Raw genomic sequence first — 27639 nt, forward strand, 5'->3', positions numbered from 1 at the left:
TCTTGTCACAATGTCTATCTTTATCCTAACTAATACAGCCACCTTGATCAGGCTCCTTTCTAAGCCTCAGTTTTCTCATCTGTAAAAAAGTGACAATAATAACTACCACAAAGGGCAGTTGTGAAAATTTGATGTCACTTCTTAATAGTGCTTGGTACATAGTGAGTGCTCAAAAAATGGTAACAGTTGGTATTAGAACTTTCTCCCTTTCAACGAAGGCTCCAGGCATGGAATTTGCCCAGGAAATTTGGAAGGCAGGCTGCAGTATAAATGGCATTGGAGAGGGTGTGGCTGTTTGTGTTTCTGCTGGCTAAAGAGGAAACCATAAGTTTTCAGTAAAAGTTACTACTGGGATTGCCAGGTGTCTGAAATTGGACTGGGCAGCCCTATTTTTGAGCTTTCAGTCCAGGAAACAACCTGAAAAAAAAAATAACCCAGACATATAAATGTGTGTCCAGTATGTCTGTTAAAACCATCTGGCATCCCTCGCTGCAGAATTTCAAGATACACCATTCAGGTCAATTTCCAGGCTTGACTAAGTTGTAGAATTTACCCTTCATGCACCAATCTCTTTCTGAACCTTTTTCTTAACTTTTACCCCCAATCCAGGCTTCATGTTACAAATCTTAGATCTTTGCTTCATTGGGAAAGCAATATGGTGGAGAGCAGTCCTCTCTGGGGCATCTGCATTTTAAGAGAGAAGTAGGAAGTGGGAAATGCTTATTTCAAAGGATTGGGTGACCATAATCATCCAAACAGGGATGTTATTAATAATAGTTATCCTGGGACAACAGGTACAAACTGGGAGTGTCCCGTGCAAACTGGGGTGTTTGGTCATCCTATGAACAGAAGATTCAGGTCATCCTAGTGGGGAGGAATCTAGGGGAAGGGAAGCATGTCAATTACGATGCTTTTTGTTTCAAATAAAGGAAACTTAACTGGCTTAAACAATAAGGAAATTTTATTATCTTATAATACAAGAAATGCAGAGGTAGGATGGCTCTACAGTTGGTTAATTTAGGAGCTCACTGACATCAAAGATCCAGGTTCTTTCTATCTGTCATTTTTGCCATCTTCAGCTGGTCAGCAATGTCCTCCCTCATGGTGTCAAGATGGCTGCCACACCTCCAAACATCATGGCCTCACCCAATTATAATAGCTAACACTCAATTGAATATCAGGCAGCATCCTAAGCACTTTGGAGCTATTAAGTATTTTAATCCACACAATAACCCTGTGAGGTAGGAACTCTTATTGGCCCCATTTTACAGATAGATACATCAAAGCCTGAAGAGATTAAGTCACTTGCACAAAGTAACACAATGGGAAATGGTGGGGCTGGGATTTGAACCCAGGCTGCCGGTCTCCAGAGCTACAACAATGTCCAAAGGCTGGAAAAAAAGAAGGTACCATGTCAGTGGCCAAGCCAGGATTGAAACCAAGGGTCCTAAGCATTTCCTTCTCTCTTTCCTCCGGGCTATATTTCCATTGCTTTCTGGCGGGAATATGATTTGGCAAAGCTCTGGAGCCCTGACTTAATCTGATATCTATTATGTTCGAATCAGACTTTGAACAAGAGCCTTCTGGAGATATCTGCTTCTAAGAGCAAGGCTTTCTTTGGAGAAGTTTTGACTTGGGGAGTTGGGGGTGGCTCCACCAAGAGTAGCAGGAAGAGAATTGTATTTTGGTCTGAAGAAATGAACCCCGGCCTGCATGTCCAGCCTTGCGTCGGGTTGTCCAGCTGTTCTGTCCAATACCAAGGGTATTGGGGCTGGGCCTCTCTCCTCTTCTCAGAAAGCTGCTCTTGGTGCTTGGAATGGGGAAAAGACTCTCTGGGCAGCTGGCCTGGCTTACTGAGAACTTATTTGCATTTGAGAAATGATTGGCTGTCCTGGGCAGTCCGATAACTCAGTTCTCACCTGGCTCGTTCAACTTGGGATGGAAAAAACCACCCCTTGTTTTCCCTTGCTTTATCTTAATTATTATTATCATTTTAAAAAGCAGAGCTTGGGAAGGGGGCGCCTTCAAATCCTGAGCCTGCAGAATCTGAGAGAGTCTCATCAGAGAATAAGGAACTATCTGTCTAATGTTTCCAAGCAGCATTAACTTCTTCCTCACAACTGTGAAACTTATGCAACAGAAACGAAATGGTATTTCCCGCTATTTGCAAAGTACGTGGTAACAGAAACTCTAAAATTGTCCCTGTAGAAGAGAATTTCCCTATCATTACCATTGCTTCTTTTTTCTTGCTGAACTGAGAGCCTTTTTTTTTTTTTTTTCTCCTCCTTTCTCTCTGTTCTTTTGGTGAATGTTTCCCAGCTATAGCCTATTTTAGGCCCTGCCCTGGAGATAGACAGGGATCTAAGGGCTCCCCACTGAAGATCCTGGAGGGTAGGGATGGAAGTGATGATGAAGAAGGGAGGAGAGGTCAGGCTGACACAGGGATAGATAAAGGAAATCTCCCTGAGCTTTTGATTCCTTAGTCATGTTCGGTTCAGTGAGTTGCTCTGTGCCAGGATTAGCTGGGAGGCAGCCAGCCCTGGACCAAGGGAGTCCCCATTGATCACACCAGCGCTGAGGTCTCTATCTGAGTAATGAGACCTGGGTAGGCAGTGACCTGAGGCAGAGGCCTGGAGGTGCCGCCAAAGAACTCTGGAGAAGCTGAAAGTATCCATTTATTTGCTTGCTTGTTTATTTTATTTTATTTTTTAATAAATTTATTTATTTTATTTATTTATTTTTGGCTGCGTTGGGTCTTGTTGCTGCGCGCAGGCTTTCTCTAGTTGCAGCGAGCGGGGCTACTCTTCCTTGCGGTGCGCAGGCTTCTCATTGCGGTGGCTTCTCTTGTTGCGGAGCATGGACTCTAGGCACGCAGGCTTCAGTAGTTGCGGCTCGTGGGCTCAGTAGTTGTGGCTCGCAGGCTCTAGAGCGCAGGCTCAGTAGTTGTGGTGCACGGGCTTAGTCGCTCTGTGGCATGTGGGATCTTCCTGGACCAGGGCTCGAACCCATGTCCCCTGCGTTGGCAGGCGGATTCTTAACCACTGCGCCACCAGGGAAGTCCCTGTTTGCTTGTTTATTGATTGATTGTTGATTTGGTTACTGTTTTTCTCCTCCTGCTCTGGATTGAAAGCACCAGGAGGGCAGGAACCTTACCTGCTGTGGTCACCGCTGTATCCCAGCCTGGCGCATAGTAGGCCTTCAATAAACACTCATTGAATGAATGACAGAAGGAACTTGCTGTCTTTAATTCATCACTGTCTGCTCCCCCTGCTGGAATGATGTCAGCTCCAGGAGGGCCTGAATGGTGTTAGTCTTGTTCACTTCTGCAGTCCCAGAACCTCACCCCATGCCCGGCACATAGTAGGTGCTTGTGGCAGACGCTTCTCTCTTAACAACAGAAGTCCAAGTTGCTCAGGCAGCCATGTCCCAGGAGATGGAGCAGGACTATTCTAAGTTGATGGTGACAACCCTGCTCTTGGTCAGGGGGTATTTAAAGGTGGCCACGTGACCCAGTCTGCCTGTGAAGTGTAAGGGAGAGTTTGCTTGCTGCGGGCTTTGGGGAAAGTTTTCTCCCTCTGATAAGAGAGAGGCACAGAGGAGCGCCCCCTTTACCCTCTTCTTTCCTGCTTTGGAGTTGTGTTAGCAGGTGGTGTGGCCAGTGCAGCAGCCATCTTGTGTCTCTGAGGCCCCAAACTTCGGGAGAAAAGCCACCATGATGAGGATAGCAGGGTCGCAGGTGCCTTGATCCTTGATGATGTCACCAAGTGCTCAACCAGCCTGAGGAGCCAACCTCCTCTGGACCTCTTGTTAAATAAATGACGTCCTATGGTTTAACCCATCAGTAGCCCGTTTTCCTCCTCCTCGCAGCCAAATGCATCCCAATGGATTCAGCACTCAGTCCACAAGTTGACTAAATAAACGCCTTCACTTCCAGAGCGCTTACTATCTGCTCTAAGCACTTCCCATGTACTAACTCAGGAATCTTTGCAACAACCTCACGACGTTGGTACAGTTACGATCCTCAGTTCACAAGTGATGAAAACGAGAGCTTAAGTAATTTATTAAAAGTTGTATTACCTTTCACTAGGGATGGGATGGTGGGGGAGAAGTATCCCAGAGGAATCTGAGGGAGTAAAAGAATGTAGAAGAGATGGGGTGGGCCAGAGGTGGGCTCCATGCACGGAAACGCGGAAACGTTAGGCTGGTCTTTTTGGCAGGGCGGGTCAATTCTTGGGTGAAGCATGGGATCTGTGTGTGTGTGTGTGTGTGTGTGTGTGTGTGTGTGTGTGTAATGAATATCTCTGAAGTTGAAGCTAATCTTTCTTGGTCACGGCTGGGAAGGGGACTAACATTTGTTGAAAACCTAATATGTGCTGGCTATCTGTGTCAGGTACTTTGTATCAGTGGTTCTCAACTGGGGGTGATTCTGTCCCTCTGGGGATGTTTGGCAATGTCTGGAGACACTTTTGGTTGTGACATCTGGGGAGGGAGTGCTACTGGCATCTAGTGGGTACAGTATGCCTCTAAATGTCCTACAATGCACCGGATGGTCCCTCACAACTAAGAATTATCTGGCCCCAAATGTCAATATTCTGAGGTTGAGAAACACTGCTTTACATACATTTTTCTCTTACAAAGATTCCCATTTTACAGAACAGGCAACAGGCTCAGAGAGGTGAAGTGTTTTGACCAAGGTCACCCCAGCCAGTTAGATTTGGAATTGGGAAACAAATGCAAGCCAGTTTCATTCCACAGCCAGGATGCTCCCACTATGCTCTCCCCTTGTGGTAGATAGGATTAATTTAAGGACACGGCAGCTGAGGGTCAGAGAGCTGCTGTGACCAGTTGAAGGTCACAGAGCAGAGTTACTCCGAGAACCTCGGGAGCCAATCACCTTTCGGACACAATTGATTCCACTACCCAAACCTGGCAGGTTCATCTACCTCACACGCTTGACTACCTGTGCAGAGGAACTTCAGTCACCCAAGGCCCAGATCAAATGTCATCTTGTCCAAGATCACAAAGAAACAGAGCTCTGAGAGGGCAGAAGACACCCCACTCTCTCCTTGTGTCCTTATGCACTTGCAGTATTTACCCAGAGGCCATTGGGAGACTAATCCTGGGTGTTCGGAACAGCCTAAAGGATGATTACAGTCTACAGGGGGACATTACATGAATCGGTCAATCCACTGCAGAGACACAATCTCTGGCCCTTGAACAGGGGCAGGTTAGGAACTGTGTAGACAGTATGGAGAGTGGGGCTGGGCTAAGAGGGCTGTTCATACATGCAATATTAATTAATAATAAACATTTATAGAGAAATTTCTAGGTGCTGGGCACTGTTCCAAGAACCCCTATGGATTAACACATAACCCTGTAGGACACCATTAGCTAGGTACCATGATTATTCCCACTGTAATGATAACACTGAGGCTCTTGATGTAAGGATACCAGGGCAAGGTCACCCGAGGAAACTAGCAAGTGTGGGAGCTGGGATTTTAACCTGAACAGGCCCCAGAGGAATCTTCCCTTCACACCGTCTAGTGCGGCAGGTAAAGACATTTGTCTAGCAGTTTGCTGATTATCAAGGTCACACAGAGCAGCCTAGACTAGAAGCCGGGTTTCCAAAGGCCTTATGGGGGCTGGGGGTGTATGGAAGGAGGCACGGGCAGAGCAGCTGCCACTTGATTAGTGACTGGAGAGCAGATAATAATTTCCTCTGGGAAAGGTTGGAAAGGGCAGGCTCATCTCATGGGGGGCACAGAAGTTATAAAGAAAGAGAAAAAGAGAAGAAAGAGGGAAAGAAAAAGGAAGGGGAAAGAGAAAAGAGGGGGTAAGAGAGAGAACGAGAGAGCCGTGCGTCTTCCTTCCCAAGGTCGTGGCAGCGCCCGAGGGCACCCAAAGGCCTGGGTGTCCCAAAGGCAGGGGCTGGGGTCACCGCTTTATTCCCGGGGCCGGCGGGGGCGCGCGTGGTGGGGAGGGCTTGCTCCTGAGCGGCTCCGCTGCCAGCTTTTCCAACCGGGTGTTGACTCAGCCCGAGCGGCGGCAGCCGGCGGTCGGACCTGCGTGTTTGTGCTGCGCGCGGTGGGTGTCGCGAGTGTCGAGGTGGGAGTGGCGTAGCCCGCGGCGGACGGGGGGGCGCCACGCGTCCGGGCGCGGAGTTGGTGCGTTGGCCGCGGCGGGCGCGCTGCTTCGGACTCTCGGGGCTCCGCGGGGCCCCTCGCGGAAGATTCTCGCCCAAGAGCCCCGGGCGCCCAGCTCAGGCCGAGCCGAGCTTCCGACGTAGCAGCCCAGCGCCGCGGCGCGTCTCCAAAGGGCCCAGTGCGCGCACGGAGCGCCTCTGCGGCCCGAGCGCGGCGTGGCACTTGGCAGACGCTCCCTTGGCGGCGGGGGGAGGCGGCGGCCTGGCCAGCCGTCTGGGAGCCCCGAGGGCCGGCCCCCTCCCGCCCCTCGTCCAGCCTCCGCGCGCTGCCTCCGCCCTCGGCCCGGGCCGCCCGCCCCCAGTCCCGCCTGCTCGCCCGCCGCGCCATGCGCCGGGCCCGCCGCTGAGCCCGGCCCGCCGGCGCGCCCCGTCCGGGATGGGGTGCCTGGACGCCTGAGTCGCCGCTCGGCGCGACCTCCGCGCGGGGGAAGGAGCCGGTGCCGCGCGGCCGCGCTAGGATGGAGGTGCCCGGCGGCAGCGATCCCAGCGGCGACGGGGCTGGGGACGGTGCCCACCTGGACCCCCGGGCACCCGGCGCCGCTGCGCCCATCTCCGGCCAGTGCGCGGCCGCCCGGGAGTCGGAGCGCCAGCTGCGCCTCCGCCTCTGCGTCCTCAACGAGATCTTGGGCACCGAGAGGGACTACGTGGGCACCTTGCGCTTCTTGCAGTCGGTGAGTGTAGCCCGGGGAGCGCGGGGACAGCCTCCGCTCCGGCCGCCAGCCCAGCTGCGGAGCGCAGGGGCCTCCGGCGCGGGGTGGTCCCCACAACCTGTGGCCACGGCCCCCGGGCGGCGCGGGAATCGCCTCAGACGTGGGGAGGGCGGCCTCCTCCAGAGCTGGGCTGTCGCCTCCCTGGCCGGCCCCGACCCGGGGTCTCCCTCACTCCGTTTCTCCCCACGGCACGCTGCCCTTTTGTCTTTTTCTTTCCCCCTCTCCGCCTTTCAAATAGTTTTAAAATTAGTTACATCCGTGAGGCAGGGTCTCTGGGAGCCAGGCGCCGGGAGCTTGGGTTTCTGCGTTTTTTTTCCCGGGGATTTCTTCGCCACCTAGTGCATCACAGACTACTCATCTAGGACGGACCCTAGAAATCCTAGAGCCCAGAGTCCCTAAGCGCCCAGTAGAGTAGGATAAAACCCAAAGCCCGGAGTAGGGACAGAGTCGACAAAACCCTGGGGTAGGACCCCTCTTTCCCACGCACACGCTTTTGCTGGAGCTTGGGGACAGTGGGTTTCGAACTCACGACTCCGAGGTTCAGTCCCATCCTCCCCATCCCCAACTCCAAGTTGCAAAACCACAGCGTCAGATTCTGTAAAATAACTGAGCGCTTATTATGTGCCAGGAGCCTACGTTTGTCATGAGAAGGTTGAACCTTCACAAGTGGCCCATGAAGTAGGGACGAACATTTCCCTCATTTTTTAGATGGGAGAGTTTAGCTCCAGAGAGGTTGAGTAACTTGCCCAGAATCAAACGACTGGTTAATTGGGGATACCGGATTTTGAACCAGGGCAGGCCCAGCGAGTGCTCCAAACCCCTATTCTCGGCTGCATTTCTTTTTTTGTTTCTTCTTCTTCTTCTTCTTCTTTTTTTTTTTTTCTCTGTGAGAGGGAGGAAGGGGCCACTTCCCTACTCTCCTAGGAAGTGAGAAAAGTGGCTAGGGGGTGGGAGTGGGGTGAGCCTTGCTGGAAATTAGGAGACTCTGAGGTCTTTAATCTCCAAACCTCCTGCTGGGACCTCATTTACTCCCTTCTCTGCTCTAGGAAGTCTTTTAATCCTGGTTCAGGAAGGGATGGTTGGGGGGGGGGCGGGGGCGGATGGTGTTTCCTTCAGAAACCCCAGAGCCAGGCTCTACAGCTCCCAGTCTCCGGGGGAAAGAGGGAGACTCTGGCATCCTCTGGGGTCCCCCGTGGCTTGGGGGTGCAGCTGAGGCTGTGTGAGATCCGAGTTTTAACTCAAGGAGGACAGAGCCCTTCTCTCTGTGAAAAGAGGTGTGTGTGTTGAGGGGTGGATGGGCGGGGAGGAGAGTTGTGCAGAGGCATTGAAAACCATTTGGCTAAAGGACCCTTCTAGAAAGGCCTGTGAGAATGAGGCAGCGTTGGCCTTTCTTTCCCATCCCTCCCTCTCTCACAGTTAAAAAAGAAAAGAAAAGAAAAGAAAAGAAAAGAATCTGCTCAGTTTGAAGCTGGCAGTTTCTGAATTAAAGATGTAGACAGCTCTGGTATCTCTGAGCAACATCAGATTCTAGGGAACTCCTCACTTCTCCTTCTAGCCACTGCCTGCTTCTCAGTCTGGAAGGGAAAGAGGAAAGACAAGCCGATTTTTATATTAATAGGAAAGAAAATATACGTCTTCCTCCCACATCCTTGCTCTGGATGGTGTGGTGCCTTTCAGAACAGATAGAGATGGCATTTGGGTTAACTGTGGTTTTAAATTGTCCATGTGTAGAGTCTGAGGAAGCTGGAATGATGGAAATTGATTGGAATCAACCATCCTTATTATTAAAGAAACAGGAAAAAAAAGATTTCTCTACTTCCATATTATCTCCTTGACACTTTGAATTTGCTGAGCTCATCAGTTTTGTTCTTGTTTTTTTGTATTGACCTGTCAGTTTTGAGATGAGCTGGTTCTGACTTGGACGTCTTGGATCACTCGTGCACATGTCCTGGCCTCAGTTTCCCCACTTGTCAAATGAGGGAAGGGGAATCCAGGCTTTCTTTCTGCCTTGTCCTTTTGGGTGTCCCCAAGCTGGTGCCTTGGGGACACCTGGTTGTGTAACCTGACTAGCGGTACCTCGTTTGTGAGCTGTAGGAGACCTCTCTTGTTTGGCTCCATCAGAAACGGTCCCTAAACAACCCAAGATCTTTCAGTTTTGAAAACCCAGGGCTTAGAGCTTCACCAACTGCTAATTACCAAGGCTTTCCATGGCAGCGAGGCTGGCAGCTTGCAGGCTGTGATTCTCTCCTGTCTTCCCACTCTCTCCTCCCAGCCTTTATACTTACTAAGGGGCTTGTTCCCGCTCGGAAGAATGCTGGGTAATCCCTCCCTGCTTTTAATTCCATGTGGCAGAGGCAGGTCTCGTAGGGTTGCCCTGGCCTCCTTGTGTCCCTTGTTTTAAGGTCCTGTCACCAGTAGAAATGAAGCCTTTGGGGTAGACTGAGCATTGTGCGAAATGCAGAAAAGCCAGTTCTAAGTTCCTGCTCTAGAGGAGGGCCAGGTTCTAGTCAAGGGTGGCGAAATGGGTGTTTACAGAAATCCAAGTATGAGGCTGGGCTCGAGCCAGACTGCTTGGGGTCGGGTCCTTGGGCTGTGTGAACTTAGGCAAGTGGCTTGACCTTTCTGAACCTCACTTTCCTCATCTGTGAAATGGAGAATGATAATAGATCTTATAGGGTTTTTAAGAGGATAAGTGAGTTATATAAATATATATAAAGCACTTAGAACAGTGCCTAGCAGGTAGTAAGGCATTTCTAAATATTAGTTATTATCATTAATTGTTATATGATAATTAAATATTACAGATGATTAAGATTATAGGATTCTAGCATCTAGCAAGCAGGAGTAGTCAGGGAGGGCTGCCTGGAGGAAGTGAGATATGAGTCAGCACTGAAAGGAGGACAGGAACTCTGAGTGAATTTCCTTTTGACCATCTGCACTCCGGAACCAGTGGTTTTGTTTGGTTCCAGGCCTGGGGCTCTCTGGTTCCTCTAGAGTCTCCCCATCATTGCCCACCTCCTTCAGGAACTGGATTGCACCTCCTCCCCTATTTCCGATGGGGACTGATGACTTTGGTGCCGTATTTTGTGTGTTTATTGAAGAGTCATGGAAAGGCAAGGACAGCCCTCTTGTATGGATGCTGGATTTCTCGTGGGGGACCCCATAGAGATTGTGGGAGAAAATGCCCCAGGTTTTGGCTGAACCTTGGATCTCAACATCTAGAAGCCCCAGCTGTGTTGGGTGCACCGTGTATTTTTTTTTTTAAAGATGAGTGGGTACCAAGGGGTAGGGCGTTAGGAGAGATGCACAGGTAGAGCACAAAGGATTTTCTTTTTCTTTTTTTCAAAGGAATTCCTTTATTTTATTATTATTATCTATTTATTTATTTTTGGCTGTGTTGGGTCTTCGTTTCTGTGCAAGGGCTTTCTCTAGTTGCAGCAAGTGGGGGCCACTCTTCATCGCGTTGCACGGGCCTCTCACTATCGCGGCCTCTTGTTGCGGAGCACAAGCTCCAGACGTGCAGGCTCAGTAGTTGTGGCTCACGGGCCTAGTTGCTCCGCGGCATGTGGGATCTTCCCAGACCAGAGCTCGAACCCGTGTCCCCTGCATTGGCAGGCAGATTCTCAACCACTGCACCACCAGGGAAACCCGCACCGTGTATACTCTTGGGCAGTGTTAATAATGATAATAACAGTGACAGTCATTACTGTGTAGGAGCTGACACTGATTCATCGTTTACCCTTCTATCAATTCATTTGATCTTTCCAACACCCCTATGAAGGAAGTGCTGTCCTTATCCGCATTGGCAGATGAGGAAACTGAGGCATAGATAGTTTAAGTGAGCTGCCCTGGGTCATGGAGACAGCTGCCCACCCCAGAACTCATGTCCCTAGCCACTTCGCAGACTACATCTGGCTTATAAAGGGCTTGACACCTGCCTTATTAGGGTGGCAAAACTGGGATTCGAACCCAGGTCTGTGACCCTTACCCTCTGCCTCTGCTTCCTCTGGTTACTTCCCCTCTGCGACTCCTGTTCTCTCTTCCGCACAGCGGGCAGAACTTAGAAGAATGGAAACGTCAGGCTGCTGGGTTCCTCCTTTGCACTCCGTGTCTGTTCATGGCGTGAGGGTTGAATGTGGGGCTCTGGAGCCAGGCTGCTGGTGTTCAAATCCTGGCTTTACTCCGCACCGCCTGTAGATGGCCCTGGGCAGGTCACCAGCCTACTCTGTGCCTCAGTTTCCCCATCTGTACAATGGGCATAGTACAGCACCTGCTGCATCATAGGGGTGTTGTTGAATCCTCAATGAGCCTGAGGTTAACGCTCTTAGCACTGTGCCAGGCACAAGTAGGTGCCCAGAATGCTCTGGTGGCTTTTTGGAGGATGTGCAGCAATGGGGGGCAGTTGAGGTAGTCTCTTTGGGGCTCAAAGTCTTCCCCCTTAAAGAGAGGCCGGGTGAGCCTTGAACCCACTTGCCTCTTGGTTGGATTGGTTTGGGGTCTCTGCCTGCAAGGGGGGTGGGGGGTCTGTTGTCAGGGGTAGGTGCCAGTGGGTCCCCTGATGGGTGAGCCATCCAGCCTGGGTGGATGAGCTGAGGGACTCCTGCGTGGGGAGTGAGTGGTCAGCAGCCCCCCCCCCCCCGAAGGGCTCCTCTTGCCTGAGGACAGAGACCTGTCACTCTCAGGCACCCAGAGGGTCTGCCTGAGCTGGCTGGGCCAGGGTCCCTGAGGATCAGGGGGTGTGGGCAGAAAGCTCCCAGAATATTTTCTGTGGTTCTGCTTTTTGGGGTTAGGAGACGAAAGCTTTTCTTTTCATTGGAGCTCTGCTTGCCAAAACAAGAAACTGTGGTTTTGTGTTGTCACTACTTTTTTTTTTTTTTTTTTTAAGATTTTGTAGTCCTAGTCTGACACTAGGGAGCAGTGCTGGGGAGTGGGGACGGGGGGGTACGTTTTAAATTCCGCAGTCACTGAAACAGAATGACCTAACCAGTGATGTGGGGGGTTTTCACAAGCTTGTGTTGTGCAAAGTAGGATGCTAAGAAGTTCCGCCTTGGGAAAAAAAGCACTAACCATAATATGATGTACGTTGTATGTATAACATTACAGGAGTTTGGAGAAAAAGATGGAAAGATGTATATCTTGTGAAGAAAGGCAAGCAGAAAGATGAAAAAGGAAAAAACGTTCTAAGAAAGGCTGTTTGTAATGCCCTTTCCACGTAAAATTATGCATATGTATGAGAATATATTTTTTACAAATCGCCGATGGAAGGAATTGTATTTTCAGCATGATTATTAGATGAATGCACAGCAATAGTAATAATAATTTTGCTAACACTTACGTAGTGCTAGATGTTTGTAAGCCCCCATATAAAGCATTCTCTGTGTATCAGCTCAAAAGTTCCAGGTATTATTGTGCTTACCATTTTACAAATGGAACAAAGGCACAGAGAGGCCAAGTCAGTTTCCCAAGGTCACACAGCCTGACCCAGCTGGGATTCAAACCCAAGTAGTCTGGCTGCATAGCCCCCATTCTTTACCGCTACCCTTAACTGCCCCAACATGGTGCTGTGTTCATGACCCAAATGACTGTCTTTGTGAGGCTTCTGGGCTGCCCAGGTGGGCGAGAATTAAGCCAAAAGGTCCAAATTATCTGAGCTTCAGGATGCTAGAGGGCCACGACCAGGCCACTTTGTATTGGGCTGAACATTTTCAGGAAGCAAGTGAAAATTTTGTGCTGATAAAAACCTAAGCATCAGCAAGAGTTAGATGAGGCCCATCTTTTGTGTATTGCAAACAGAGCTACGTACAGGTAAAGCCATAAAGAAATTAGACTGTTTTTCTCAGTGTGTATGTGTATAGGGAGCACCTGCTGCATATTCTGGGCAGTGTTTTAGGCCACAAAGATGCAGCCGTCAACAGGGCAAACGTGGTCCTTGTCCTTATGAGAAAGATGACTCAGGGATGCTAGAACTCGTGCATTGGAATGCGAGTGCTCTTCAAATAAGCATCCCGGACACCCATTCACTATTATTCTGGTGTTTGCTCTTGTGACCATTTCTCTGTCACTTTAAGAAGAGATGGATGGGGTTGGTGTCCCTGGCTTCTGGAGGCTTCAAGGGGCATCTCTTTCTTAGAGAGTATCCCCCTTTATCAGGCCAGCGAGCAGAAGAGCTGTTGGGCTTGGGGCCACACCCTCAGATTAAGAAACCCACATCCTTTCTGCTTTACAGCTGCTCCTCTCTTAAAGCTTTTGCAAGAGTTGAGTCTTTGAAGTAAGCCATGCCTTGCTGCAGAACTTTACCTCCCAGATTTCTGTGATTTCTCTTCTTTTTTCCAATAGACACAGGTTCTCTGGCTGGAACCCTAGTGAGAGGTGGGCAACCAGAGTATGGTGTCCCACTGGCTTTGTTTCGCAGGCACCAGGTGAGGTCAGAGCTGGTTCTTGCCCCAGAATTTAGGAGACAAAGAACTTGTGAGCAAGCCAGGGGGTGGAGGGTCTGAGACCACCCCCTGGAGGGACCCCCTGTGGAAGTTGCGGCCCCAAGGGGGAGGTGAGCCCTGGTGAAGGGTGGTGACTCTGCAGCTGGTCAGGGTTCCAACCCGAGAGTTCTGGGGAGAGAGGGCTTGGGGGCCTTCTCTGGCGATTTGTGTTTTAGCCTGGATTCAACATCCTCAAACAGGTTCTACAGGGGGCATTTCCAGCCCTACTACCTGGTCTGGGGTGAATCCCTCCATCTTCCAACCTTCGGCACTATTGACATACTGGGCGGGATTATTCTTTGTTGTGGGGTTGTCCTGTCATTGCAGGATGTTTAATAGCAGCCTTGGCTTCTACCCACTAGATGCCAGTAGCGTCCCCTTCCCCCAGTTGGGACAATCAGAAATGTCTCTAAACATTGCCACATGTCCCCTGGGGACAAAATAGCCCCGGGCTGAGAATCACTGGCTAAAACCTCCTTTGGCCACCAGCTCTGCTTTCAGACCATTTTAGGGCATTTACAGGCCTACATAGCCATGTATAGCATTGATGTGTATGTGTAAATGTGTATGTGTTTACATACATGGCATGGTACGGTTTGTTCTTTTCACTCCGCAGTGTGTCTTGGGTTCATGGTTAAGAGCACAGACTCTACAGACGAATGGCCTGGGTTTGAAACCCAGCCCTGTGACCTTGGACAAGTCCTTTTGCCGCTATGAGCCCTGGTTTCCCCATCTGTAAGATGGTCGTAGCCCTGCTAGGGTGGCTGCCAGGATTGAGTGTAGTCATGCATGCACCTGGCACAGCTGAGTGCTGAGGGAGGGTCGGCCTCCCGGAAGTACTCGCCGCAGAAGGAAGCCCTGAGGAAGGAGGGAAGCCCTCCAGCCTCCCAGCCGAGTGTGGACTTTTAGGTTTATTTTTATTTTCTCGGCTCCTGGAGGACCAGAAGAGGATCTGCCTGCCCGCCCCTCTTTTGTCTTGTGGTCAGACACACAATCTGTGTTTACCCGCCTGGTTCCTCCCCCAGGGTGGAGCTGACAGCCGATCCCTTGTTTCTGGGCCAGGGGAGGTGAGGCTATTTCAGGCTGGCGGGACTAGGGCCACTGAAGGTTGGTAGAGGCAGGTGGCCAGTTGCCACGGAGATCTGAGGTCTTTCCTCCCCTCGCTGGAGAGGGTGGGTGGCTTCTGCAAGGGGCTACTCCCAGGAGGGGTGAGGCCAGGGTCAGAGCGGGGCGTGGGCAGTCAGTGCTTTCATTCACAAATTCACTTGTTCACTCAATAAACGGACGTTAAGCACCTACTAAGTGCCAGACACTGGGCTAGGTGTCGGCATGTGGCCAGTACAAGATGGACAAGGTTCTTGCCCTCATAGAATCTTCGGACAGTACAAAAAGAGGTCACTTGGGAAAGTGACAAGAGGTGTAATAATGATAAACTAATCCACTGAGGCCCTGCTGTGTGCCAGGTACTATGTGAATTATCTCCTTGCAACAACCCTCTGAAGTAGAGACCATCATTATACCTATTTTGCAGGTGGGGAAACTAAGGCCCAGACAGGTTGAGTGACTTGCTCAAGTCCACACAGTTTGAGAGTGGGTGCATCAAGGAGGAAATAAAATGGGGATATGTTGGTGACAGGGACGGTGGCATCTTTTGAGATGGGGTGGTCAAGGGAGGCCTCTCTGAAGAGGTGGCATCTGAGCTGAGTCCTGTGACAGAGAAGGAACCAGCTGTGGAAAGAGTCGAGAGAAGTGTGTTCCAGGTAGAGGGAATGGCATGTGCCAAGGCCCTGAGGCAGGACCATGTTTGGCTTGTTTGAGGAATAGCAAGAGGCCAGGGTGACTGGAGGGGAGGTGAGGTTGGCATGGGCAGCGGGGGCCTGGTGGCATGGGCCTCACATACATGGTGAGCAGTTTGGGTTTGAGTCTTAGTGGGCTGAGGAGCCCCTGGGGGGTGAGATGGCTTCCTGCTTCCCGGGAGGGAGGGGGCACCCCTTGTTTTCTGTTCAAGAAACTGATTTGTATGATTAAAAACTGTTAGGTGGCACCTTGGACTCCACTCCACCCTCCACTCACAGCCGTCATAACAGCACTTTACCTGGTGTCAGCTCTCACCTCTGCCCTTGGGGGAAATGTCTTTTTCAGACCCACTTCACAGATGAGGAAAACTGAGGCACACAGGGTAACTTGCCCAGGGACACACCACCTGGAACTGGCCGTTGCCTCCTCTGCTCTCACCCTTGCCTCCCACGGTCTGTTCACCATACACAGCCCGAGGAGTCTAGTTAGCACTTAAGTTAGGTCATGCCGCTGTGCTGCTCAAAGCCCTCCTGTGGCTGCCACCGCCCTCAGAATAAAAGCCACGTCCTTAGAGTGGCCTGGAAGGTCCTGCATGATCTGCCCCTGTCACTTCTCCCATCCCTCTCCTAGTCATCTTTTTTTCTCATACAGTTTTTTTCCTTTAATTGAGATGTGATTCACACACGGTAAATTTTACCCCCTAAAGCGTACAATTCTGTGGTTTGGGGTGTATTCACAAGTTGTGCAATCATCACCGCCATCTAATTCCAGAATCTCCTGTTGCTCTCAGTCCCTCCCTCACTTCCCTCCAGCCACATTGGCCCTTTCTCAGATGCACCTGGCATGTTCCTGCCTCAAGGTCTTCTCACTTGTTCTTTCTGGAATGCTCTTCCTCCAGTATCCCTGTGGCTCACTCCTTCAGGCCTCTGCTCAAACGTCATGGTCTCCATGAGGTCTTTTCTGACCACCCCCCACCCCACTTCTAATTCGAAATTGTACTCCACCCCCACTCACCACTTCCTTTCTCCTTTTCTCTGGATGGTTTTTAATTTACTGTCTCTCTCCAGCACCAAGAACAATGCCTAGCACATAGTAGGTCCTCATGAAATATTTGTTGAATGACGGGAAAAAAAAGCCTCTCCTCTGTATACATGTTTATATATTTTTAAAATAATGTGATTATCTTGATTTATATAACTGCTAAATATTTTTGTGTGGACTTTTGGGGCCCAGGGTCTGGCCCAGACTGTCTGGGTCTGAATTGTGTCTCTGCCCCTCAGTGGTTGTGTGGCCCTAGGCAAGGAGCTTCCCCTCTCTGGGCCTCAGTTTCCTCATCTGTAAATGGGTTGGGACACTTTGCTCAGTGTCTGGGACATGGCCAGGCTCCAGTCAATGGTGGTCGTTCTTTCATTGAAATTATTATTATGTTTTAAATTCTTAGTATTTCCCTATTTTTTGTACAAGGACAGTTACAGGGTCTCATCTTGAAAAAAGCGCCTCAGATCATTCCTGGGGCTTGAAATAAGCAACTGAATTCATTTTGACCAAGTGGCCCCTTGGCCCGGACTCCTGGTCTCTGTACTCTGAAGGCAGCTGGGAACAAGGGCACCTCTGGGATGACTGGCATTTGGAGCTAGAAGAGATTAGCCATCTCCTTCCATAAGGAATCCACTTAAGGATAGAAAAAAAATGGTCAACTTCTCAAAAATGCGTTAAGGCCCCCCCAGCACCCCACTCTGAAATCCCTCCACAGACTTGAGTAGACATGGAATAAACCATTCCCTACTTCCTGGGTGAGGCTGTTACACATCCTGCTTCCTTTGCAGTCTCACAGTTGTGCAGATGAAGAAACTGAGGCCCAGAAATGTGAGGCCACTTGCCCAGGATCACAAGAGGATGTATCCGTTATCTATTGCTGTGTAACAAATTACTCCACAGTTACTAGTTTGAAGCAGCCCTGTTGATAATCACCTTGCAGTTTCTGTGGTCAGAATTCCGGGCATGATGTAATTGGGTTTTCTGCTCCAGGTCTCACGAGGCTGCAGTCATGGTATTGGCCAGGACTGTGGTCTTGTCTGAGTCTTGGGGGCCTCTGCTTAGGTTCTTGGTCGAATTTAGTTTCTTGTGGCTGTAGGACTGAAGTCCCCATTTTCCTGCAGGCGATTTGCTTGTGATGACTCTTACCTCCTAGAGGCTGCCCTCAGGTCCTTGTCATGTGCCCCCTTAAACATGGCCCCTTCCCATAACCTAATCACAGGAATGAACTCAGCTGCATGGTCCCACCTACTCAAAATGAGAACAGATCCTCCAGGGCATGTATACAAGGGAGCAGGACACCTGGGGGCCATCTCAGGCTTCTGCTTACCACCACGGTAGGTGGTGGATTTGAACTCAGATTGATTCCAAAGTTCATGTTCTTGACCACTGTGTGTTGTTTTTTCCCTCTCTGGCCCTGTCCAGGATGGACCCTAAGTGAGGTGCATTGATTGGTTGGTGGAGTCATTGGGTTCATTTTGAGCGAGATGGCTTAAGTGCGATGTCGGTGGGATGCCACTTCCCTCCCTGGCAGGACCTGGTCTCTCTAACATAGACTCCTGGTATGTCTTGAAGTGATTTGCTGATTGGGTTGTTGAGAATAAGCCCGGAGCATCTGCTCCCCTAGGTCCCCTCCCCACTCCTAGTGGGGGTTTAGGCTCAGACCTGGCCATGGGGCAGGTGCCTGATGGCTCCCTCCTTTAGGAGACATTTGTGTCATATGTTGTCACCCTCAGCGTGGGATAGGGATTGCGGCAGCCATGCTGGTTGGTATTGATTTCTAAATATTGGGGCTTTTTCAGATAACTTATTATTTAGTGATTTTTAATTTAATTCTGTTGTGCTCAGAGGATATGCTCTGTGGATTTCCAGCCCTTTGAAATGCTGGTTTACGACACAGCATACGTCTGCCTTAGTGACCATTCCCTGTGCACTGGAAAAGAATGTGTGTAGGCAGACCTCAGAGATATTGCGGGTTTGGTTCTAGACCACCGTAATAAAGTGAATATTCCAATTCAGGGAATCACACTAAATTTTTGGCTTCCCAGTGCATATAAAAGTTATGTTTACACTATACTGTAGTCTGTTAAGTGTGCAATAACATTATGTCTAAAAAAAACAATGTACATACCTTAATTAAAAAATATTTATTGCTAAAAAATGCCAAAACAATTGCAATAGTAACATCAAAGATCACTGATCACAGGTCACCATAACAAATATAATAATAATGAAAAGGTTTGAAATATTGTTAAGAATTACTAAAAGTGACCCAGAGACATGAAGTAAGCAAATACTGTTGGAAAAATGGTGCCTACAGTCTTGTTCGACACAGGATTGCCACAAACCTTCAATTTGTAAAAAACACAATATTTGCGAAGCATGATAAAGTGAAGCATGATAAAATGAGGTCTGCCTGGACTCCTCTGTTGTTGGGTAGAATGTTCAACAAATGTCATTTAGATCAGGGTGGTTTATAGTGTTGTTCAGGTCTTCTGTGTCCTTACCGACTTTTGGTCCCCTTGTTCTACCAGTTACTGGTAGAAGTCTCCAACTATGATTGTAGGTCTGTGTATCTCTTCCTTGAATTCTTTCAGTTTTACTTTAAAGTCCTTTGTTGGAACATACACATTTATGATTATGTCTTCCTGATGAATTGAGTCTTTTATCATCATGAAATACTGCTTTTCACCCCGATAATGCTCATTGTCTTGAAGTCTCTTTAGTCTGATATTAATATAGCCGTGCCAGCTCACTTATGCTTTCTGCTTTCCATCTCTTTCCTGTTAGCCTCTTTGTGTCTTTATATTTCAAGTCCATCTCTTATAGGCATCACAGAGCTGAATCTTGCTTTTTTATCCATACTGACAGTCTCTGCCTTTTAATTAGACTATTTACCTCACATACATTTAATGTAATTATTGACAGGGTTGGGTTTAGGTCTAATATCCTGCCATTTCATTCTGGTTTGTTTGATGAGGCAATGGCAATCAAAAAGGATCTCCTTCTTCCCCATCCCCATTGCGTAAAGGTAAGGGGAGCAGGAAATTGAGGTTGATTGAATCCAGACTCCTTGCTGTGGCTTACAAAGCCTCTGTGATCTGGACTGTGCTCACCATGCCAACCTCATCCCTCCCTGCATTCACTATGTCCTGGTCCCATCAGCTTTCTTTCTGTTCTTGAACTTGCTAGGCTGGTGAACCTTTTCATTTGCTGTTCCTCTTGCCTGCATCACCTTTTTTTTTTTTTTAAATTTTTTTTTTTAACTTCTTTGGGTTTATTTTATTTATTTATTTGTTTTATTTATGGCTGTGTTGGGTCTTCATTTCTGTGCGAGGGCTTTCTCTAGTTGCGGCGAGCGGGGGCCACTCTTCATCGCGGTGCGCGGGCCTCTCATTATCGCGGCCTCTCTTGTTGCGGAGCACAGGCTCCAGAAGCGCAGGCTCAGTAATTGTGGCTCACGGGCCTAGTTGCTCCGCGGCATGTGGGATCTTCCCAGACCAGGGCTCGAACCCGTGTCCCTTGCATTGGCAGGCAGATTCTCAACCACTGCACCACCAGGGAAGCCCGCCTGCATCACCTTTAACTGTGCCATGCATCAGGGGTCCTTCCCTCTTGTTCAGCTGTAACTCCAGTGTCACTTCCTCAGAGAGCCTTCAAGTCACAGTCTCTGTATCACCACACCTGTTTTCTTCTTGGTCACTGTCACTCCCTGAAATAATCTTGTCTGTTTACTTGATTAGCGTCTGTCTACTCCACTAGGATATAAGTCATATGGTCTGCTGTGTTCACTGACACCCCTGCAGCACCTAGCACATAATGGGCGCTCTGTTAGTGTGGGTCGAGGGAGTGAATGTGTGAGTGAAAGGGATCGAATGGGGTGCACTCTGTGGCAGAGGCCCTCCTGGTTCCTGCCACCAGGCCTCCCTGGTTCCTTGACTTTGGGGAGCATGGACCCCAGCGTGGGGAGTGGCTGCAGGCTGGCAACCTTGACCTCCTGCCCTTACCACGCTGGGAGGGCAGAGGGAGCTCTGTGTGGTCCCAGCCACTAGCTGATGGCGGGCCAGGCTGTCGATTGGGTGGTCTTTTAAGGTTTATTTCCCCTCGATCACAAAGGTAATAAATACAATGGGGGCATGTGTGTCAAAAGCTCATTCCCTTATGTCCGTTCAATTACAGGCTCTCTCTTATGGAACCAAGTATGATAAAATGATGTTTTATGTATGTACCTGGCTGTATATGTTGTACGTTTCTACATATGTTCGGGGGTCCAGACGTAGAACTCCAGTGTGCTGTATTTGTGGACATTTTAATGCATTTTTTCAAAGTTAATTTTTTGGTAACTTTTTATTTTGACATTTCAGGAATATAGAGCACCGTGTATACCTTTCACCTGAATTCACCATCTGGCCCTGGGCTACATTTGTTTTAAAATTCTCCCCTCGTCTTTCCCTTCCTTCCCACTTCCCCTGCCCTCTACATACACACATATGTGTGCATACACACACACACACACACACACACACACACACACACATTATTATTATTATTACTTTGATCCATTTGAGAGTAATTGCAGACGTGATGTCCCTAAATAATTCAGCATGTATCTCCTAAGAACACGGACATTCTCTAATATAACCACAAGACACTGAACAAAATCAGGAAATGTAACACTGATAGTAAATTATACAATCCATGGGAATTCCCTGGCTGTCCAGTGGTTGGGACTCCATGCTTTCACTACCGAGGGCCCAGGTTCAGTTCCTGGTTGGGGAACTAAGATCCCACCAGCCATGTGGTACAGCCGAAAAAAAAAAAAAAAAAAACGTATACAATCTGCAATCTATATTCAAATTTCACCTATTTTCCCAAAAATGTTCTTTGTACCTCCCCTCCTCTCCTTCCCCATCCCCAGTCCAGGGTCCAATCCTGGATCATGCATCATATTTCGTTGCCTTCTTTGGCGATTTTGACTGTGTGTGACTTTTAGCCTTGTGTGGGTAGTAGGAACTCTCCACTAAGATGTGGCTCTGCCAGTGCTTGTCCCAGGCCACTACTTACCTGCTCTGTGGCGTTGGGCAAATGCCTCTTGGGCCTCAGTTTCTTCGGCTATAAAGAGGGGAAATCTCTGTTTCTCCCCCGTAGGCTTCTTCTCGTCCACACATTTCATTGAGTGCCTGGCTTTGTTGTAGATGCTGGTGAGTCAGCAGTCACAGGGCAGGCAAACATCTGGGCCCCCGGGGGGGGCGGCTGACAGGAGAAGGTTAGGTGGAGTAAAATAGTAGGTGCTGGGCACAGAGCTGGCTTCCAGGGACGCCCTCCACGCATTGGCCGTTTTTGCTGTCTCTGCTCTTTGTAGAACATTTGGAAAATAAAGACAAGCAAAAAGATCTCACCCTTCCAAACAGTCACTTCACCTTTTGGTACATTTCCTGCTTGCTCTTTGCGTTCTGTTCGAGCTGAGGTGTGATCACACCGCACACACGATGTTTCGTCTTACTTCTCTTGCCCCTTCTGTGCAGCTCCTCGTGTGCCTGCCAAGCACTCTTCATCACTAAGCCTTTAATGGCTTCGTAGTGAAACGTGGGGCTCTGGATCCGCTCTGTCCAGGTCGAGTTGTTAGGGAACTGTTGACTGAAACCGCCCACCTTGGCCAAGCCCGCTCGCCTGAGCTGTCTCACAACCGGAGGTCCCGATAAGGAACACGGTGCCGCTGTGGAAAACTAACCGGAAGAATTTGGGAGGGGCCTGAAGAGGGAGGAGACAACCATCCTCCCAGAGTACTTCGCGCTGGAATCCATTTTGGCTGAGAGATGCGTGCGCGCCGAGGAAGGACCCAGACTCAGACTATGGGCCACGCAAGGTGACTGGCCAGAGACAACCCGGAAACTAACCCCATTACCATAAAACCTGAGACTGTGAACCACGTGACAGAGCAGTTCTCCTGGGGTCCCTGACCCTGCTGCTCTCTGCCCAGGCGCCCCTTTCCAGTAAAGTCTCTTGCTTTGTCAGCACGTGTGTCTCCTCGGACAGTTCATTTCCAGGTGTAGACAGGAGCCCACTCTCGGGACCTGGAAGGGGTCCCCCATCCTGCAACAAAATCCTGGCTACTTACCGGCTGTGTAATGTGGTCAAGCTGCTTTACCTGGGCATGCCTCACTTCCGGAAATAGTGCCCACCTCTTAGATTGATGGGGAATTAGATGAATTAAGATCCGGAAGATCTGTAAGCTCTCAAAACAGTGCCTGGCACATGGTAAGTACTCCGTATTTATTAGCTATAATTATAATAATTATTTTAATAACATAATATAATATACTAATAAAATTATTATCAGTTAACCATTCCTTTTATATTGGGCATTTACATAGATTTCAGCTTTTCACAATTACAGAGTACATGCGTCTTTGTTCAAGTTGCCAGTTCTTTTATTGATTCAGTAACTGGGGGCTGAAGAAACTTTGGTTTAGGGCCTTTTGGTATTTTTAAAAATTTTTTTTTAATTTTTGGCTGCGTTGGGTCTTCGTTGCTGCACATGGGCTTCCTCTAGTTGCGATGAGCGGGGGCTACTCTTCGTTGCGGTGCGTGGGCTTCTCATTGCAGTGGCTTCTCTTGTTGCGGAGCACGGGCTGTAGGCACGCGAGCTTCAGTAGTTGTGGCACATGGGCTCCGTAGTTGTGGCTCGCGGGCTCTAGGGCGCAGGCTCAGTAGTTGTGGCGCACAGGCTTAGTTGCTCTGTGGCACGTGGGATCTTCCTGGACCAGGGCTTGAACCCATGTCCCTTGCATTGGCAGGTGGATTCTTAACCAGTGTGCCACCAGGGGAGCCCCGGGCCTTTTGGTCTTTACTAACCCAAAGAAATCATTGGCACCTAGAATCCTAGAATCGGGTTGTAAGAGCTGAGAGAGACCATGACATCATCTCACCCATTCATTTCATTTTTCCAGAAGGGGAAACTGAGGCCCAGAACTGTTCAGTGACTTGATCCAGGCTTACCAGTTGAGTTTGTGGGTGAGATGGAACTTGAAATTGAAAGCAGACTCCTATCCCATGATTGTTCTGCTTTTGTCCAACAGCCCAGATGCTTGGAGGGCAGAGAGGGAGCTTTAAGTTGTGTCCAGACGAGTTGGAGGAATCTTGTGTGCCTAGAGGATGCCTTTGGGAAACTTTATTTTCAGATTCTGTAACTTTAGTGACCATAAATGGTATGTGTGTGTCTGTGTGTCTGTGCCTGTCTGTCTGTCTTACTATCATTCATCCTCCATGGGTCCATAGCACCATGAGTTCCAAACTGGGGGTCCTCAAGCCAGCGCAGGCCCGTAAATAGGTTTTGTCAGGCCTGTACAGTGTTTTAAAATTTTTTAATTGGTTGCCAGCATTGAAAAATCAAGAAATTTCATACAAAAATTTATATTTCTGATTTCTTAAATAATCAGAAGATCTGCCCACATCAAGCTTGCATGCCTACAGGCCAACACTTGGCTGGAGCTGAACAGCAGCTGCCTTCTTTAGACAGGGCTTGCAGTCTTCAGTTTGCCACAGTCTCCACCCTTCTGTAATGTCCCTGACATTGAAACCAATATTGGTTGCCATTTATCATTGTGCTTGCTCTGCTGTTTTTTGTTTTTTGTTTTTTTTTAAATACAGTTAAGAAGACATTGGAATATTTTTTCCAGCCCTTGTTTCTATCAAATGGAAAACTGAAAGCCAGACCAAGAGGGTTACATATTTTAAGAAACAAAGGAGGGGCAGGTTTCCCGTTGGAAGAAGGATGTGTTTAATAAGCAAAAAAGTGCTTTTTTGTTAAAAGGATGTGACTTTCATTGTCATCACGAAGGACACCCATCCAGTCCCCCCTCCTCCCCATTTAGGCAGCTGAGTTTGAGATGCATCTTGTAGTTTGTGGGTGGTCCTTCTATTCTCTGAGGTGAGTAGAGGGGGAGAAGGTGGTTGTCTCTTAGAGGGTGATTCTCTTATACTGACTTCATTTCCTGTGGCCTGTGGGCAATCATTCTCTTTTCTTTTTTGCAACATCAGCTGTTGAACTGGAGGTTGCCACATTCATCTGTCCTACTTCCTGAATCTTGTTCTGTACTTATGCTCCTTTGGAAGATCCTGGGGTGCAAATCCCAGAGAGGAAGCAGTGAGCTCCTACAAGGGTGTTAGGGGATCCCTCAGCTACCGTCTGGGGCCTCCTCTTGGACTTCAGGACCCTGGTACCATCCCAGTCAGGCTTGGTGTCTTCCTGCACTTGTGCAGCCCCGTGGAAACCTCTCCCCTGCTTTGTTTCTCCCAAATCTAGAAGGTTTTAAAACAATAATAACTATAATAACAACAGTAATAGCACTGCTCTTGCTCACAAGATCAGCAAATGCTGGTTGTCAAGATTCTTTGGTTGCAAGTGACAGAAAACCCAGCTTAAACTGCCTTCAGCAGAGATGGGAATTGCTTGGCTTGTGTTAAGGAAGGGTCTGTCTGTTGTCCTGGGGTGGCCTCTGATTGGCTGCCTTGAGTCATGTGCCCATCACTGAGACTGACTGGCCAGGTCTGGGTGAGGGGCCCACCTGTACCACATGGCAGTGGGGGAGCCATGGTTTCTGGAAGGGAGACTGCAGGGTGCTGGGACCAGAAGAAGGGGAGGGATGCCAGCTGGGAGCATTTCTCCTCCTCTGTGCTGGTACCATCATCCCAGATTGGAAGCCTTTACCTTCTCCTGAGTCTTGGGTCACAGGGAACCCTGTTGTCACTTGGGCTGCCTGCAGTGCCCCGTGGCTTTTCCACATCCTACCTCAAAGCCTTGCTCATATCCTGCTTCCTCAAGAGGTCTTCCCTGACTGTTCTGGCTCTTTCCGTGGATCTAATAATAGCATCAGCATCCACATGTGTGAGATGTCTTCAGTGGACATGTCTCAAGCAGCATAACCTCCCAGGAATCTGGCGGGGAAGATGTTCCAATGTTGCCTATTTTATGGATGAGGAAACAGAGGCTCAGAGAGGTTCAGCAACCAGAAAGGCTTGAGGGTCACACAGCATCCTTTTCTCTCATTGGAGGCTCCATCGTGTGTGTTTTGTCTTCTCTAAGGCCATACAACCTGGGTTTGAATCCAGGTTCTGCCCCTTCTAGGTGTTGTCACCTTAGGAAAATGGCTTAACCTCTGTATCTGGGGGAAGAACATTCCAGGCACAGGGAACAGCAAGTGCAAAGGCTCTGAGGCAGGAGCATGTTTCAGGAACAGCAAGGAGGCCAGAGTGGCTGGAGTAGAGTGAGCCAGGTGAAGCGTGAATTGGAGGTGAAGTCAGGGAGGTAACAGAAGGGTGGGGGAGGCTGGTGGGAAGATTGTACAGGGTCTTGTGGGCCATTGTAAGGACTTTGCATTTTACTTTGAGTGAGGTGGGAGCCCTTGGAGCTTTTGAGCAGAGGAGGGACAGAATCTCACTTAGCTGTCACAGGATCCCTCTGGCTACCAGTGGAGAATGGACTGTAGTGGGGCAGGGTGGAGGCAGAGGGAGGAGGTTGCATGGTAGCCCCGGTGGAACAACATGGCAGCTGGGGTCTGGGGTGTTCCACAGGTGGCTAGAAGTTAGTTAATTGCCCCTCCTTTGTGCTCCTGTGTTGTTCGTTAGCTGTATGACCTTGGGTCCTGGCTTTATCTCATTGAGCCTCAGTTTTCACATCTGTAAAACGGGGTTAATGGTGTTACTTCTCTTATCAGGCTGTGGGCATGAGTTACATGCGATGATAAATGTAAAGTGTTTCCCGGAGTGCCTGGCACGTTGTAAGCTCTCAGCAAATATTTGTGGAGTAAACCAGTGAGTGAACGACAGGGAGTTTGGGGCTGCTCCAGCTCTGCCCAAGGCATCTACCCATGAGGTAGCCCCAGAGCGGGAAGCATCCCGTCCCCCTGCCCAACTCTACCCTCCTCTTCCCCACACACGGAGATTTGAATGAACAGAATCCAGAATGTTCTGGCAACAGTCGCTCCCTCTTTCCTAGAGACAAAGACATCTTTGTTATGCCTGGGTGTGAAATCCATCTCAGAAATGAGGATGGTGCAGGCTCAGGAGGCAGCTCGCAAGGATGGGGAGGAGCTTGGGAGGAAGACATCTCAGGGCCCTGCAGAGGGACAGCCTGCTTCCGCACAATCATCTAGCCTCATGTGGGTCCAGAATGCTCTTGAACTGGTAGTACTTTGTGGAACGAGAACTACGTGGAGCCGCATTTCTGCTGAGAAACCACATCAGTCAACAGTACCTTCTGTAGCATTACCATTATCTCGCTCTCACACACAGAGAAAGTGATAATACCCAGTGCTGGTGTGCCTGCTGGGAAATGGACAGTTCCATAGGATTGCTGTCAGGAGTATTAATGCTGCTGTCTTTTGGGAAAAATAGTCTGGCCATGTTTTCTTATTTATTTATTTTCCTTCTCGTTTCATTGAGATGTAATTCACATACAGCACTGGATAAGTTTAAGGTGTACAGCGTCATGATTTGGCTTGCGTCATGAAATGATGATCCCAATAAGTTTAGTGAGTATCCATCGGCTCATGGAGCTACAAAATAAGAGAAATAGAAAACATTGTCCTTGTGGTGAGAACTCTTAGGATTTACTCTCTTGACAACTTTCATATCTAATGTACAGCCGTGTTAAGGATATTTATCATGTTGTAGTCTGGCAATGTTTTCAAAAGTGAAAACCCAGGATCCCCTTTGAATCAGTTCCTTTGGGAATCTCTCCTGTAGAACCAAGAAGAAAAAGTATGTAAAGATGTCAGAAAGCTGTTTGTTCCGGTTTTGTTTATCATGGCCCTCCGCCACACAAAAGGCAACCACTTGGGTATTCATTCGCAGAGAAAAGGCTAAGGTTTTTGCTTACCCATGGTTGGGATGTTGGGCAGCTGTTTAAAAGAATGAACTAGATCTCTTCTCTTGATGTGAAGGGCTGTACGTGCTGTACTGTTGAGCAAGAAAGGTTAAGTTGCGAGTCAAGTGTAGAGGGTAATCCCAGTTTTGCAGGAGAAAACCCAACAGCCAAAAGACCCTCTGGATGGGTATTTACGAATGTCGAGAGAGGCACTGTAGGATGTATCCCAGGATATTAACATTGGTGGCCTTGGGCTGAGAATGGGGAGGGTTTTAGAGAAAGATATTTTGTTTATCTTTGTATTTTTTTTTTCATTGTTCACTGGTTATAATGAACACATTATTTTTCAAATTAAGACAAACTGACAATTAAAAAAAGACAGTTGCTGGCTTCTCACTCGTGTGGCAGACCCGTACATAATATTGGGTCATATAAACCCTCCCATAGTCCTTTTTTTTTTTTAATTTTTATTTATTTATTTATTTATTTATTTATTTATTTATTTATTTATTTATGGCTGTGTTGGGTCTTCGTTTCTGTGCGAGGGCTTCC

The 27639-nt window shown here is 48.8% G+C and overlaps 1 protein-coding gene across 2 annotated transcripts in view; it reads left to right on the forward strand.

Moving 5' to 3' along the window:
• Nucleotides 1-6101: 6101 nt before the first annotated feature.
• The window catches only part of PREX1 (phosphatidylinositol-3,4,5-trisphosphate dependent Rac exchange factor 1), a 192380-nt gene continuing 170842 nt past the window's right edge, over nt 6102-27639 (forward strand). The window contains exon 1 of one of the 2 annotated variants that reach the window (XR_014254955.1): nt 6102-6873. Coding sequence is in view for 1 of the 2 variants with exons in the window: in XM_082430786.1 (XP_082286912.1) it covers nt 6661-6873 (213 nt within the window). In the remaining variant the exon portion in view is untranslated. The remainder of the gene's footprint in view (nt 6874-27639) is intronic. The other variant, XM_082430786.1, reaches the window with a different exon arrangement.

This window comes from Balaenoptera physalus (assembly GCF_965194825.1).
Source record: "Balaenoptera physalus genome assembly, chromosome: 16".
In the NCBI taxonomy this organism is placed as follows: Eukaryota; Metazoa; Chordata; class Mammalia; order Artiodactyla; family Balaenopteridae; genus Balaenoptera; species Balaenoptera physalus.